The sequence below is a fragment of the Camellia sinensis genome, chromosome 9, assembly GCF_055761805.1.
Source record: "Camellia sinensis isolate YWXY chromosome 9, ASM5576180v1, whole genome shotgun sequence".
Classification (NCBI taxonomy): domain Eukaryota; kingdom Viridiplantae; phylum Streptophyta; class Magnoliopsida; order Ericales; family Theaceae; genus Camellia; species Camellia sinensis.
The window spans coordinates 39,859,329-39,876,528 of NC_138969.1; the positions used below are offsets into that span (position 1 = coordinate 39,859,329).

General features: G+C 41.9%; 1 protein-coding gene across 1 annotated transcript; it reads left to right on the forward strand.

Annotated features, from left to right (window-relative positions):
- Positions 1-4,112: 4,112 nt before the first annotated feature.
- Positions 4,113-5,796, forward strand: LOC145799367 (uncharacterized). Its single transcript, XM_082888929.1, has 3 exons — positions 4,113-4,527; positions 4,648-4,898; positions 5,155-5,796. The coding sequence occupies exons 1-3, from the start codon at positions 4,113-4,115 to the stop codon at positions 5,794-5,796; spliced, it is 1,308 nt and encodes a 435-aa protein (XP_082745055.1).
- The last annotated feature ends 11,404 nt before the right edge of the window (positions 5,797-17,200 follow it).

Here is a 17,200-nt window from a genome sequence, read left to right on the forward strand (position 1 = left end):
AGGCTTCGAATGTGGGATTTGGAACCATTCTTATGCCATTTTCTTGTACTGGGCCAGATCCACCAATTTGCATGGCTTCACTGTTAAACATTGAGGCATTCTGGCCTGCCTCAGGCCTCGAAATGGGTTCATACCAAGACTGAGGTGGTAATCTTTCATGAATCTGATTACTGGTTTGACCATTGGAATGTCTATTAGCTTGCATAGGCTGTCTAGCCAATCTTTGTTGAGGGACATTTACTTCCTCCATGTGTCTTACATTTGTTGGTTGGTGGTTATTCATTCGATCCAAAAAGGATACTGCCCACCTTTCCATTGTGTTTATTAATTGATGTCCCATAGCATCTACTAAGCCGCCCCACGGGTTGACTGGCTAGGTAGATGGGACACTAGATGGTCCAATTCCTTGGTCTCGTCCACTATTACGAACAAATGGTATTTGCTCTGAAGTATTGGTCTGTTCGACCATGGGTTCTGATAAAATAGGAGTCTCCACAGGATGTGTTATCACATTATCCTCTGGATTGGATGTCTCCACTTCTCCTTCCACGCCTTCTTCCAATCATTCATTCTCTCCTTGTCTCCTACGTCTAGCCATTTTTTAAAAGGTCCCACTGGGCGTGCCAAAAATATATGTTGGCTTTTTGGCTTTCGAAGGTTATTTTTGTAATTATGAGCGTGCCAGCAAGGATCAATCAGTCCTTACAGAATTGTAATTGCCAAACAATTATTCAGACGATTGTGTTATGGTTCTTTTAGCCTCAATAAAGAGGACTTTTACTGGTGGCTTACTGGTAATTTGACTTCAGAGAACTTGAGCATAAGAACAGTTAAATAAACTGAAGCATTTCATTAGTATGAAAAACTTACAATGATCTTAGTTCCGTAGAGAATTACAGCGGCAATATACTCGAAAACTACTCCTACAAATGAAGTGCAGCGCAAGAACTTAAAGTACAGAAATGTAAATGACAGGAAATAACACTGGAATATGTAAAGTAAGACTGGTTTTCTTTTGATCTTTTTTCGTCCCCTTTTCTGAAGTCCTTCTTGCTATTTATACTCTCTGAAGATAACCATCGAATTGTACTTCAAACCGTCGAACTGCTCCTCCGTGATCGCTGATCATGCTACCTTATAAGTAGTTCCACTACGCCCTCACTTGCAGTTTAGGCTTCCCTCCTATATTCGAATTTGAATGTGAGCAACCGTTGAAGCCACGTCACCGTACATTTCTTTGTTGATCCGCTACTACTCAGATCTTATAACAACCAATATTAACTGCCACGTGTATGATCAGCATCGAAGACCTGCCTGGTCTCCCCATATTACCCTTACTTTGCCACGCGTCGAATTGTCACTGGCTAGCACAAAATGTGTAGCCAACAGGGGGTAATTGGAATTATTGTGTTTGGTATGGTTCGGTTTCCTGATTTTGTTAATGATGTTGGGCTCTCATTTATTTTATGTTTCATTATTTGTTCATTTTTGGTTATCATTTTGTTTATTTTATTTTTTGAATTGATATTATTTATGCTGTTTGCATCTGTTTAAACCGCTTGCATGATGATTGTTGGGCCATTAACCTTTCTGGTTTTCCTATAGGGCTGAGTAAGGAATTCGTAAAATCCATAATCTAATCCAGTTCAGTCCAATCCGGTAAGTTTGGATTGGTTTTTTGAATCTGTGGTTCGGTTCCGGATTGAAGTATTAAAAATCCATAGTTCACGGATTGGTTCTGGATTGAACCCCATGGTTTCGGATTGGAACCGATCCGAACCGTATACAAATAGTCTATATTTTTATTATATACCCTCTCACATAGTATCTTCTCTTATTCCATATAAAACCTAAACACAAACCTAAACCCGCATAATATTTTCTTTAATTACTTTTGTTTGTTAGTTTTTAGTTTTGATTTGTAATAATCTAAATACTTATGGTAGAACCAGTTTTCTTATAGTTGTTTACATTCTAAAACAGTATATCGCTATTATAGGAAGACGCGCTACTATTGTGGAGCTAATATTGTGTTATGTTTATGTTTTTATGAAATTAAAGTGTTATATATATTTTTTTATTATTTAATTATGTGAATTCGTGGTCCTAAACTAATCCAATCTGTGTTTAAATGGATTGGTTCCACGATTTAAACGGATTGGATTGGTTTTAATTTTTTAGGAACCGTAGATAACGGATTGGTCCTGATTTTATCCCAATCCGATCCAATCCAAACCATGCTCACCCCTATTTTCCTATCTAAAAAAAAAAAAAAAAAGCCTTCCTCCTTTTTTTTTTCCTTCAAATTAAATAATTAGGTTTCTTTGAAAACATAATGTATCAAAACATCATAGTTATTTAAATCGGGAATTAAAAAAAAAAGCCAAAAGGGTTAATGGTTCAGGATTGTTGCTCACCGGTTGGACACTAATTCTTGTGGAATCTGATCGATGAGGTCATATGAGGCACGTCTCCTATTGTCAGTGAGCAATGGCAGATCCAATTTCCACGGATGAGTTCAGGTGTGTATATATCTATATCTGTATTCACGCAAAACTTGTGTTAGGTACGATTTTAGCCCCCATTTGTTTTCAATGTTGAATGAAGGGAATTCATAATGAGGAGATTGATAGTGAAGGGATTAAATAAAATTGTGTTTGTTTTAATGATAGTTGTTAGTGTAGGGATTGTTAAATTATTTTTATATAAAATAAATATAAAATAATAAAACAAATAAAAAAAGGGGAAATTATTGGAAACTCCCATTTTGGAGAGTTATAGTCTAGTAGATCCTTTTTAAAATTTAATACACGTCCCAGTCCTATTTTTTTGGTAATGTGATCTGTAGGATCCCATTATGTAATTATGGGATGGGTTTTCTAACTTATGTACCCTTCTTTTATGTGGTTTGAAATGTTTTTTGGAAGGATGTTTGAATTATATTCATTACGTTGATTTCGGTGTGCAGTATATGGAAAGCTCTAATGCGGCCAAATTTTTAGGGATGATGAGGGTCATGATTATTTGAATGTTGCGTGGGAGGGAGGGGAGGGGTTAAGGTGTGCAAGTTGTGTACTAGTGTACACAGTTGTCTTCTTCAACGTTGTAGGGTGTCGTGTTGGGTTCTTCATTTGCGGCGACGATAATGTTGTGGTATTTGTTCGTTACGTTAATGGTTTTACTTTGGGGGTGTAAACGTTGACACTTTGTTCGTAGCATTGCATGAATCATATTGTGATGTTTACCCCCCATAAATAACCGATGTGTTCGATACCTATCTTGCGGAAAGCATAAGGGTTGTATGTTTTTGTATACATTTTCAGTGTGATATATGTAGTGTACTTACAAAGCGGAAGCAAAGAACTTGATTTTTCATATTTAATTTTCATTTTTCGTTCGGTCTTGTTGCAGGAATGGCAGACAGTATCATGTTGTTGTGTTCATACGGGATTGAGAATGTTGCGGTTCTATTCCATACTGATTACACTTTTAGTATGTTGGTTGATCATATTTGCAAACGATTTGGTGGCCTCTATACTGATTCGGCGTCGATGTCATTTAAGATTCCTGGGTACAATAATTTCAAGATGGAAAACGATTCCGATTTTGAGAACATGGTATGCCTCGCTAGATCATTTGGATTGGATCATATCGACATTCATATGGAACAGCGTGGTGCGTCGCGGGGGATCAAACGTCGCAATGGGGTAAACGACGTGCTCGACGACATAGTTACTAATGGGGGGGGGGGAAATGGCAGCATATATTGATGAGGGGGCTGATTTGTTACCTAATTTTTGCCAACACACTGGCAAAGTGTTATTGTCTGCGGATTGGGTATATAGCATAACTAATATCGAACAATGTTTTGAGGGTGGGGCGGGGGAATTTCACAAGGTACTCAGCAAGTACGCCATCGAATGTGGGTTTCAATTTAAGTTCATAAAGAACGACTTAGTTGGAATTACGGCGGAATGCATGTTTAAGGAGTCAAGGGGATGTCCATGGTCCATCCATGTGAGGGTGTTGAATGCGAATGGATATTTTTACCTCAAAAAATGGCACCGTGAGCACACTTGTGGGGTCGCTGTGCGTACTGATAGAAATCGAGGATGGGGTCCGAACTAGTTGCTGATGTTATTGCAGAACGTGTACACGACAAACCATTGACTCGCCTAACCGATGTCAAATATGATTTCAAAAAAGAATACGAGTTGCAAATTAGTTACCGTGTAGCTTGGTTGGGGGTCGAAAAAGCAAGAGGAGGACTTTACGGTGATCATTCGATGTCGTTCGACCAACTGCGTTGGTATACCAATGCCGTAATGGAATATAATCCGGGGAGTTATATTAATCTTGATTTTGATGAACACAACACCTGTCGTTTTAATAGGCTTTTCATATCATTCAAAGCATGTATTGATGGGTTTAACCAATGTCGCCCGTTATTGTTTTTGGATGGTACATTTCTGAAGGGGAGATTCAAGGGTAATTTACTTGCGGCAACCGCAAAAGATGGAAATCAAGGTAATATACTCATCGTGCATGTTATGTGTTTCATGGTTCATATATTTGGTTATTTTTGTTCCCAGACGGTTGGGATTACATATCAGACGTGGGTAATTTATTTTTATGTTACTTACACAGGTTTGTTCCCAGTTGCTTTTGCAATTGTCGATTCAGAAAACGCCGCGAATTGGGCTTGGTTCTTACAGAACCTAGCTAACGTTGTTGATGAGAATCGGGTTTTGACGTTTGTTTCGGATCGTCGTGTTGGCAAAATGGAATCCATGCCTACTGTCTTCCCAACAGCCCACCACACTTTCTGCATGCAACATTTACAGAGGAATTTGAAAGACAAGGTGAAATATGTAAACAAATTATACCACATTGGAATGGTAAGTAAGTTGCGTGCATATGCATATGCACTGACCGTCACTGATTTCAATGAAAAAATAGATGTATTCATACAGTCCGGTCGGCACATCGCCATAAATTTTTTAAAGGATTTAGAGCCGCATCGATGGGCCAACGCGTATTTCAGGTGAGGGACAACAATTATAAGTTCATTATTTTACACAACCTTACACTGTCTATGTTTTGTGATTTTGTTGCTATGTCACACACCCATTTTCACCACCCATTTTTTTCAAGGGCAAACGTTACGGCGAGATGTGTTCAAACGCCGCTGAATCATTTAACAATTGGATAAAAGAAGCACGCAATTTACCAATTACTCGATTGGTTGATGCAATCAGGACCCAGATAATGAATCAGATGTCTGAACATAGGGAAGTGTCAGGTACGTGGGCTTGTGCCATATGTCCGACGATGGAGTCCAAACTGGACAAGGCATACAAAGAGGAAAGGTCGTGGATAGTCAGTCAGTCAAATAATGACGTGTATGAGGTCCACTCACACCCATCAGTGTTGGTGGACATTGCCAGGTGTACATGCTCATGCTTCCAATGGCAAATCAATGGGTTTCCTTGTGAACATGCAATGGTTGCCATCCGCAACAGTGGCAGTGACTTGAATGCATTGGTTGAACCTTATTTTCACGTGTCAACCTTTCAGTTATCATACTCCCACACCATATATCCAATCCCAACAATTGAGAAACCACATGCTAATCCGGAAAATTATGTTATTCTTCCATCGGTAGTGCGACGACCACCTGGCAGGCCAAAGAAAAAACGGATACCATCTAAAGGTGAAGAACTGCAACAGATTCGATGTGGCCGTTGTGGCCGTATGGGGAACCATAACAAGAAGACATGCAATGAACCAATATAGTCCCAACCATTGTGCGTTGCCACGTTTAATTTCAAACTATTTCTACAAGGTTTAATGTTTGATGTTAGTTTAGTCATATGCAATAACATATTTCAATTTCAATGTCAAGCTACAATAAAGTTGGTCAGTTCGTTTAACATTTGGTGTTATGTTTTGAAGATTCATTTCATGGTCTGCGTTTTGTTTTACAATATTTGGCATTTTCACATTTGTTGTTATGTTCAAATTTTAGACCATACTATTTGTGCTATGTTTCAAGAATTTTTAACATGTTTTAAAAGAATAAACAATGTGTCGTGAATTGGGTGTTACATTCAAATTTCTTCACATGACTTAAATGACAAATTCATTGAACTCATTTAACATACAACTCATCGACTCGACCACATGACCGTCTAACGACACCGTTCCCCTTCCACAATGTGCCAACTTCAAAATTACGTAATCAAACCCCACAACCATTATCCCACAACTACTGATGAACTTTCACACCACAAACAACACAACAACCTGTCCTTTCATATTTCCACCAAAACAACACAAAGTAAGGACATTGTGCTATTGGAAAACCCATCCTACAATTGTAACACAGACCTTTCAGCAAATCAGCCCACCTAAATAGTTTTCCTCTTTCGAATTCTTGCACATAATTCCCAGAAGCATTGCGACCAGATGTAAAAACATACCATCATGACATTACGAGTACAGCACAACATATCTTCTAAGTCACTTCAAAATACATAATCAACACAACCTACCAATATCTAAACAAACCAAATTGTACAATTAAACAAAAATGAACGGGAGCATTAATGTTCCAATGTCATCCACCTTGAATGCATGTTTCACATGTCAAACATGACACCACATCAATATGATTCCATTACGAAAAAACTTGCACCCTATTTATAATGCAATATTTGTAATTCAATAGCCCTCAAAAAACATAATTCGAGTTCGGATTACTCAAACCAAAATGCTGGGCGCAATGCGCTGGCCTCTAAAAAACAGGTCGTGCACGACAATACCATGCCACAAAAATCATACCATCAAAGTCAACATCAACGACATTCCAAACAATTCCAAGCAAAACCTAAGTTACCCACCACGAAAAAAAAAATAACAAAGAACAAAAACAAAAACCAAACAGCACAAGCCATATTCAGCCATATTCTTCGTTTGCCACGTTTTTCATTCCTCTGGTATGGTCATCTACAAAAGCTTCCACCATCGTCGCCCTCGCTTTCACGCAGTTCGTACCTTCCATCATTTTTTTGATCTCCATGTGGTGGACATATTGTCGCATCACATAACAGACGATGATAGCGCAATCAGGCCTATTGTGGACAACAACACCACGTACAACAACAAATATGTCAGAATTTAATAACTGGAAATTGCAACAAGTGCGTAACAAATTAAAATTACAAACGAAATGTACAAATCTAGCCGCTGTTGTGGGGAGTCAGTTACTACTTCCAGCATAGAGTCACTATCCTACGTAAACACCACGTCACCGCCATTGCTTGACAGTTGCTTCTCTCTGATAAACTTAACCATATTTTCTTTCTGCCACATAGCAAAAAAAATAAAACGTCACGTACCATCACACACGCTTACCAAAACACACACAATAAAAACTTTGGAAAAACACACGCCACCCATAAATTTACAACCTTAAATTTTCAAACACAACTTACCAGCGCCAACGCCTCGTTGTAATGTGTGTCTTCCGACCCGGGTCGTGGCCTAATTGAATTGTAATGCTTCCAACTGCCAACTTCTCTGTCGTAAACGACTAAGGTCCAGTGTGATTTGTGGCAGATGGGGAAATGCAAGAACCTGTAACCAACTGATGTGCACATGTTGGCCTCGAGATACCGATCCCTTGTTGTTTTGCTTACGTTATTCACCATTCCCTGTCATTTAGATTGTTCACACTTATATCAACCAACAACACTTAACTACCCATTACCCACAACCACAAACATGTTCTTCCCAAATACTTACCAAACAGATGCTACTAAAGAAGTATGACTTTTGTGGAAAATCCACTCCGCCAGACAACACATTCTGCTTCCTCACTAGAAGCTCAGTACATGCGTCTATAACCTGCCATCAAACCATTTAACACATCAGCAAAACGCAATACAAACATATACTTCACGGAAACAAGCATGGTAACACAACTGTGTGCATTGAAGGGGGGAGTTTGGGGGTGGGGAGAAAATTTAAAAATGCATTTTAATCATATCATATTAGTTACCACATGCATTTCCCCTTATTACAGACTGACGTACTAAATTTTTGATGTTTGAGAAGTAAACAAATATATCCCCATTTTTTCTAGTCCACACAACGGCCCTGCACAAGTACCACCCACTAGTTAATGTTGGATAAAACACAACACAAATACTGCAAATGTGGCACGTTTCTTACTCGTCTCCATCTCGGTCGTATGCGTTGCTAAGTTTACGTTTCACTTCCTTATTCACTAATTTCCACACAGCGAGACGATTATTTAACCCAAACCCCGAACTTTTCTTCTCATGCTCGCCAATCCCATCAATATTTATCACCTTATCACACAACATAATCTCATAATTGCCTTCACCATCGCTTGTAACAAGCTGCCGATCATTTGAACCCACTTTACGAAGCTGCCTACGCGACATAGGGTACTTATATTCTGGTAACTTTCACTCTCGTCTCATTTTCCCTTTTATGTTTCGGACAAATGAATTTTGCAATGAAGTGCCGGGCAACACCTCATCTTCCAGTCCCCCAACAAGTTGTACTTTTGGTACATCTACGTTGTCGGTTGCACACTTTCTAGTAAATACATGTCTAACCCCAACCACGTCTGCAACCACATTTGCTTGACTCCCAAAGCTGAATTGCCACCACAGCATTCTACGTCACATCATATATCACTTCCTCTGCATTTTTTTCATCAACAAATGCAAATGAATCCGAATCGTTCCCTCCAGCATTCGCATGCGGACTTGCTGCAACAGTACAACCAGCGTTTGCTCCAATTTGCACCTCAAGAACAGTTATGGTTTTCCTCAAATCATTGATAACATTTGTTAGCCATGCTATTTCATCTTCTTTCACCTTCAGGCAATCATTAAACCCAACAAACAAGTTGGATGCTTGCTGCTCAAGTGCCTTCATTAGTTTTGCAACATGGCCCTCCAATTTGGCAATCAGAAAATCTTTGGCTTTCTGCTCAGCCTCTAGAACAATCATTCTTCTCTGTGCATGCTCAGTGGTGGAATCGATGAGTACACCATCAACACTTGGGCAACGCCGTACATTACCTTCTGCCATTTCATCCACTCCAACTGATTTACCACTTCGCTATTCGTATACTAATTGTTCGCCCACAATAACGCCAACTCCATCGCCAAACACACCACATGCAACATTCGGATCATTCACAGTTCCACCACCTGCTTCACATTCCCCATTACCCACTGTATGCACATCATTCACATCAACAAAGTCGTCGTCAACCAAGTCCATCGTGTTACATTCCCCTGTTAGTTGTGCCCTCTCATATGGCGTCACTTGTAATATGCCTGGATTGACATGTTTAACCATGCCATAATCACTCAATTAAACACATATGCGTTCATCAACGTTTGCATTTACATATAGTTCATACATCTAAATATTTATACTTAAATGTAAAATGGTTACCTCAAATGCATCACCATCCGACAACGTCACAGTACACATCTTCGTTAACAAAGAACTAACATTCCATTTCAAAAATCTAGGGAACACGTCGGGGTTAGCAGCATCCACTAATGTCATGTGTTCACCCAGGAAATACTACAAAACAAACACAACAAGTTCAATAAACGCATTATAACGTTAGCGGCAAACACAAACGCGACGAACAACATAAATCTCAACATCACACATACCAGCAGTACAACGACGCATCCAGTTACTTTTTCAGGTGTACGATGGAACTCTTTAATTGACCCCATCAGTGTGCTCCGTATCGCAGCAGTCCAATTGTAAAGTTTCATATAACTCAATCTGTTTATCAGTCGAATAAAAGTCCAGCTCACAGATTCGCCTGACGTAGAAAAGAAAAGTTTCACACATACGTACAACGTTAACAGCTTCATGGCATCTTCAACATCCTTTGGGGAAGTGCCATGAACTGCGTCAAGGAACGGTGTTTTCATGAGCTTCGAACTAATACGACTAGACCCACACCTCCGCTGAATGAAGTCCGAAGGTGGTCGGGGCCCGGAGGCCATCACCAACGGCTGATCACCACATTATAGCCCAAATATCAACCTTACGTCACTGTCCCTCAGCGTCACCATGCCATTTCAAATCCGAAACAACCCACTGCTCGACACGTACGTTTCAATCAGCTTGAATACTAACTCACCGCATTTTCTGAAATCTTGTTGATTTAGATTGTAACGCCCTCAAAATAATAACATTAAACCCATCAATATAGACATGCGTTGATATATAAAAGCTCCACATTCTTCTATTCATCAGAGTTCCGTTACCAAAAGTATTACATGTTAACGACAAAAGCAAATGCCCTAAAGGCTTACAGCTTTCCAAGTTAACACTTGGTTACAATAAAAGAGTGCTAACTCATTTACATATTAAGCCCTTGGCTTGAATATACATGTGTAACAAGCCCGCGGGGGACCTCGCTACAGCTCGGACTCGACTTTGCGTAGTCACGGTTCTAAGTCTGAACCAAAGAGTCCAAATCCGGCAAATCGTTTTCAGAAACTGATTTTTTGAAAAGAAGTGCCAAACATGGACTGCTTTGCCAGATACAGAGTCGCCACCTAAATATTTTTTATGGGAAATTTAGGAAACCCTGACTCGGTGCCAAAAGGCCACGTGTCCGTCATCACCAAAGTTGCCTCGGCTCGGGAACTTGGGTACGATTGGGGAAGGTCACTTCGTGAGCACCCCCGCTCGCCCGGTCATAGACCGGCCTCTACTAACCATGATATCTATTTTTGAAAACATTGTGAGTTCTTATTCCGGTTATTAGCCTAGGTTACTATGTGATGCGCACAGCATACAAGTATAGACTGGGTCGCCTGAATTGGAACGAAACATTTCATGTTTGTTTTTGAACGATGGTTTGCTACTCGCAGGTAGGCTTGAAACATTTGATGATTTATTCCAATTTAAGTAACCCAACCTTCACCCACAGGCATTCAGGCAGATATATCACATAAGCAATTAGCCTCATGGTAAGCATGCTATTCATGGCATTCACTCACACGCATGCAAGGATGCTAAAGCGTAGAACTTACCGAGTACTCCAAGCCAAAATAGAAACTATGTTAGAAATCATGCATGATCCTAAGTATACAGAAATGCCTAATGCAACACATGCAAAATGTAATTATAGCAGGCTCGGCTATTCTAAGATGGCATATGAAATGCTACAACTATCATGTATTCAATTTGGAATTGAAAGTACAATGCAGTTAGTATGATGCGCCAAGCCCGGTGCATGCAAAACTAATGAATGAATGCAAACATGCTGTCATACTGTATGCTAATTGAAACATGCCCTAATCTAACCATCATAAGCGGATAAATAAAAGGGAGAAAGACGTGGGGTTGGAAGACATACATCACACTCACCCACACTTATTACAATTATGCCCTCGCGCAGAGGGTCCGAATAAATAGTACAGTCCGAATATTACAGTCCCGAATAAAAGAATAGTACAGTCCAAAATATTACAAAATCCTAATTAATTAACAAATTAACTAAGAAAATGAATAAAACTGGCATGCAAGCCAGGGACTGCCTTGCTTCTGATAGATGATGCATGTCCGGGTTGTCTTGCGCGGAAATCCACCAGAATGCCCCAATTAGCCTCTGTTTACACCTGTTCTTGAAATGCGTGCCAGGCCCCAAAAGGTTGCTGATTCTTCGTTTTGCTGCAACAGAGAGTAGGAAAGGGGCATAGCAATGTATTTGCACAAATATATGCATGTCTCGATCCTCGCGCCACCAATCACGCATACCGAGGCATGATGGCCGAGGAGTCGAAGTGCACAACTCAATATAGAATGAATGCACATGAAACACAACTAAAACCTAACTCCATCATGGATAATCCGGAGTGTCGGTGACTGGGGAATTGAGACACATTCCGTCACTCGGAGTACGAAATGCACCTCGTTTCCCGTGCCCGGGCTAACTCCTATTCCGAACACGATGCAATATGCATGACATGCATGAAATGCAACTAAGATACAATCCTAACATACACAATGCTATAAAAATGAGACGCCTCGAAATGCGTGCTCGCGGGCACGCAAACTGAGGCAATGGCAGAATGTGATCTAAGATACAACCTAGTATGTACTATGCTGTAAAAATGAGGTGCCTCGAAATGCGTGCACACGGGCACGCAAACCGAGAAAATGACAGAATGCAATCTAAGATACAACCTAGTATGCACTATGCTGTAAAAATGAGGTGCCTCGAAATGCGTGCACACAGGCACGCAAACCGAGAAAATGACAGAATGCGATGCAATGACATGGAAATGACAAATGGGCTTATACCAACATGAGTGAGCCTCAGCCACACTCACATAGGATGCCGATGGATGAAAACGGAGTGCCTCGAAATGCGTGCACACGGGCACGCAAACCGAGGCAATGCAAAAATGCGATGCAATGACATGGAAACATGATATGGGCTTATACCAACATGAGTGACCCTCAGCCACACTCACATAGGATGCCGACGGATAAAAATGGAGTGCCTCGAAATAGGTGCACACGGGCACGCAAACCGAGGCGATGACAGAAATGCGATGCAATGACATGGAAACATGATATGGGCTTATACCAACATGAGTGAGCCTTAGCCACACTCACATAGGATGCCGACGGTTAAAAATGGAGTGCCTCGAAATGCGTGCACACGGGCACGCAAACCGAGGTAATGCAAAAATGCGATGCAATGACATGGAAACATGATATGGGCTTATACCAACATGAGTGAGCCTCAGCCACACTCACATAGGATGCCGACGGATAAAAATGGAGTGCCTCGAAATGCGTGCACACGGGCACGCAAACCGAGGTAATGCAAAAATGCGATGCAATGACATGGAAACATGATATGGGCTTATACCAACATGAGTGACCCTCAGCCACACTCACATAGGATGCCGACGGATAAAAATGGAGTGCCTCGAAATGCGTGCACACGGGCACGCAAACCGAGGCGATGACAGAAATGCGATGCAATGACATGGAAACATGATATGGGCTTATACCAACATGAGTGAGCCTCAGCTACACTCACATAGGATGCCGGCGGATAAAAATAGAGTGCCTTGAAATGCGTGCATACGGGCACGCAAACCGAGGTAATGCAAAAATGCGATGCAATGACATGGAAACATGATATGGGCTTATACCAACATGAGTGACCCTCAGCCACACTCACATAGGATGTCGACGGATAAAAATGGAGTGCCTCGAAATGCGTGCACATGGGCACGCAAACCGAGGCGATGACAGAAATGCGATGCAATGATATGGAAACATGATATGGGCTTATATCAACATGAGTGAGCCTCAGCCACACTCACATAGGATGCCGGCGGATAAAAATAGAGTGCCTCGAAATGCGTGCACACGGGCACGCAAACCGAGGTAATGCAAAAATGCGATGCAATGACATGGAAACATGATATGGGCTTATACCAACATGAGTGAGCCTCAGCCACACTCACATAGGATGCCGGCGGATAAAAATAGAGTGCCTTGAAATGCGTGCATACGGGCACGCAAACCGTGGTAATGCAAAAATGCGATGCAATGACATGGAAACATGATATGGGCTTATACCAACATGAGTGACCCTCAGCCACACTCACATAGGATGTCGACGGATAAAAATGGAGTGCCTCGAAATGCGTGCACATGGGCACGCAAACCGAGGCGATGACAGAAATGCGATGCAATGATATGGAAACATGATATGGGCTTATATCAACATGAGTGAGCCTCAGCCACACTCACATAGGATGCCGGCGGATAAAAATAGAGTGCCTCGAAATGCGTGCACACGGGCACGCAAACCGAGGTAATGCAAAAATGCGATGCAATGACATGGAAACATGATATGGGCTTATACCAACATGAGTGAGCCTCAGCCACACTCACATAGGATGCCGGCGGATAAAAATGGAGTGCCTCGAAATGCGTCCACACGGGCACGCAAGCCGAGGTAATGCGAAAATGCGATGCAATGGCATGGAAACATGATATGGGCTTATACCAACATGAGTGAGCCTCAGCCACACTCACATAGGATGCCGACGGATAAAAATGGAGTGCCTCCAAATGCGTGCACACGGGCACGCAAACCGAGGCGATGATAGAAATGCGATGCAATGACATGGAAACATGATATGGGCTTATACCAACATGAGTGAGCCTCAGCCACACTCACATAGGATGCCGGCGAATAAAAATAGAGTGCCTCGAAATGCGTGCACACGGGCACGCAAACCGAGGTAATGCAAAAATGCGATGCAATGACATGGAAACGTGATATGGGTTTATACCAACATGAGTGAGCCTCAGCCACACTCACATAGGATGCCGACGGATAAAAATGGAGTGCCTCGAAATGCGTGCACACGGGCACGCAAACCGAGGCGATGCAAAAATGCGATGCAATGACATGGAAACATGATATGCAAACATTCTAATAGAATTTCAGCACTAAAATATGGGGGATAACAGTCCCGAAATGAGGCGAAATGACACTAAATGCATGGAACTGTCCCGAAATGCGAATTAGGTACCCGGAATGGCCTATAGCTATGCCAAACATGCACAATATGGACATGCAATGCCAATACAGAAGCTAGACAGTCCCAAGAAAGGCATTTTCACAGTTATAAACATGGCCAAACAGCAAGCATAGGTATGGCAAAAATGGCATGCAAGAATAGGGGCCAAGAGAGGGGTAATGAAGCAAGTGATATAAGAAAAATCCAAACTGAAAAAATTCCTTCTACAACATTGAAGAGGGACCAAAAATATGAATGTTTACAGTATATGACAAGCCTCAAATCAATATACAAATATGCTAAAAAGAGGCACAAGATTGAGGCTCAAAAGGTGCTATAACATGAAGTATACAAAATAATCACCAAACAGAAAGAAAATGTTAATGAAACATGAAGTATAGGCCAAAATAAGGCCACTTTCAGTTCGGACCAAGGTCCAAAAACAGAAGCAAAGGGGGCTGCCAATTTATGCAAAAATGGGGCCAAATAAGGGATATAACTACAAGTGACACATGGAGGCACAAAATGGTGAGGGGCCCTTCAACAATGTTGAAGAAGGGCCTAAGATAAGCATATTTACAGATTACATCATGCTCAAAAACAGATTACTCATGGGCCAAAAATAGCATGCAAGATTATGACATATAAGAGGATCAATGAAGCAAGTGCATCATGGAGGGCTCAAACAGGGTTGAGCCCTTAATGAGAAGTGAAATGAGCTCAAAAGAGGGCCCCTTTCAGTTAGGTCCGGAGCTTGAAACAAAAAGCATATGGGGCTTACAAATGGATCAAGAAAAAGGGTCAAAGAGGAGAAATGACACTCACCCTTGAAGACTAAAGCTTTTGTTGCTTCTTGGACCAATTTGCAGCTCCTTTAGCCTTTGAGAAGTCCTCCTTGTTGCTGGAAATGAAGTGGTGATGGTAGAGCTTGATGGTGTAGAAGAAATGGTGATTAGGGACTTGGAAGTTTTTTAGAAAATGAGAGGTATAGAGAGGGATTTGTGTATGGAAGCTTGAAGAACAAATTTTCTAACCCTTGAATGTGATATAGCTTGCTGGTTGTAAGGGCCAAAAAGGGGTTGTAAAGGTGGGGGAAAAGGAGGGCAACTTTCCCCCACAAAATATCCCCCGGATCTTGATATTTTCTGGGGGATAAAGCTATACAGCTGTAAAGTGAACAGTGCAAGGAACTCGGCCGGCCAGTTACTTTTGCTGCAGGTGGCCGGCCGGCCACACCCCCTAGCCGGCCGGCTAGGGGTCAAAAGGGTCAAGCAGATTTAGTGGCCGGCCACCACATGATGGTGTCCTCTCATGTGTGTACATCACAAATATGTGGTTCAAAGTTCAAGAATGTGGGTCCAAGGGGTTCAACATTAGCCCGGAAAGAGGGGTTCAAAAGGGTCAAGCAACATTAGTGGCCGGCCACCATTTTTTAGGGTCCTCCCATGTGTGTACATCACAAATATGTGGTTTGGGTTCGAAGAAAATGGCCCTAATGTGTTCAACATTAGCCCGGAAGGAGGGGTTCAAAAGGGTCAAATTGAATTACTGGCCGGCCACCACTTTTTAGGATCCTCTCAAGTGTGTACATCACAAATATGTGGTTCAAACTTCAAGAATGTGACCCCAAGGTGTTCAACATTAGCCCGGAAGTGCGAAAAACGGGCGCCGGAGGGCGTCGGAGGATGTATAACTGGTTGCTGCAACAATTGCTGGCCTCCCACCCTTCAGTGACCTCCCCGGTGATAAAACAGAGGTACCTGCCAAAAATGAACGAAAACCGTTGCAAAACGAATGCTCGGGGACCAAAACGCGCAGTTCGAGGTCCCGAAAATGGGCTGTTAAGCACCGAAAGTGGCATTCGACCTCGAAGTGGGTTTCTCAACCCCCAGTGTTCCTCAAAAGGGAGTATAAAGGAAGTATGCTAAAAATCAGAAGAAACGGAGATGGTTAGGCGGTCCCGAACCGAGGCACACGGCCTGACGGCTCCGAAAACCGGGAACCGGACTCCGAAATGGGCAAAATGGCCTACGACCACAAAATGTAGCCCGCGGCCACTGAGAGATGGTATACGGGACCTCTCCCTTCCCTCAGGAAAAGAAACCGAGAAAATCGAGCCTGGTTCGCAAACCGAGGCAAGGTACAAAAGAGGGTTCGGAAGTCCGGAGGCAGGGCTCACGGCCGCGACTCTGAAACTTCTGAACGAGCACATTATGCAACATCACCAAGTGCTCAATCGGTGACGTCTGAGTCTTAAGGTCGGTAAAAAATGGGGTGTCTACAACATGTAATACATCAAAGAAACTAAACAACAAAAGTCTGGCCGCCTCTAGCCTCCTAAGCTACGTCTTTAGAGGTGGCATGCTACCTGTACCTGAAAATGATATTCCCATATAGGGTGAGCCACAGCCCAGTAGAAATGCACTAAACCAAATATGAACAATGACTAAAAGATTAGCAGTTGATAGATGGCCAACACTGATACTTTCCCTTATCACACTTACGGTTCCATGACATACAAGTCCATGTTACAATCCATTTTCCAATTCTTTTCAATTCTC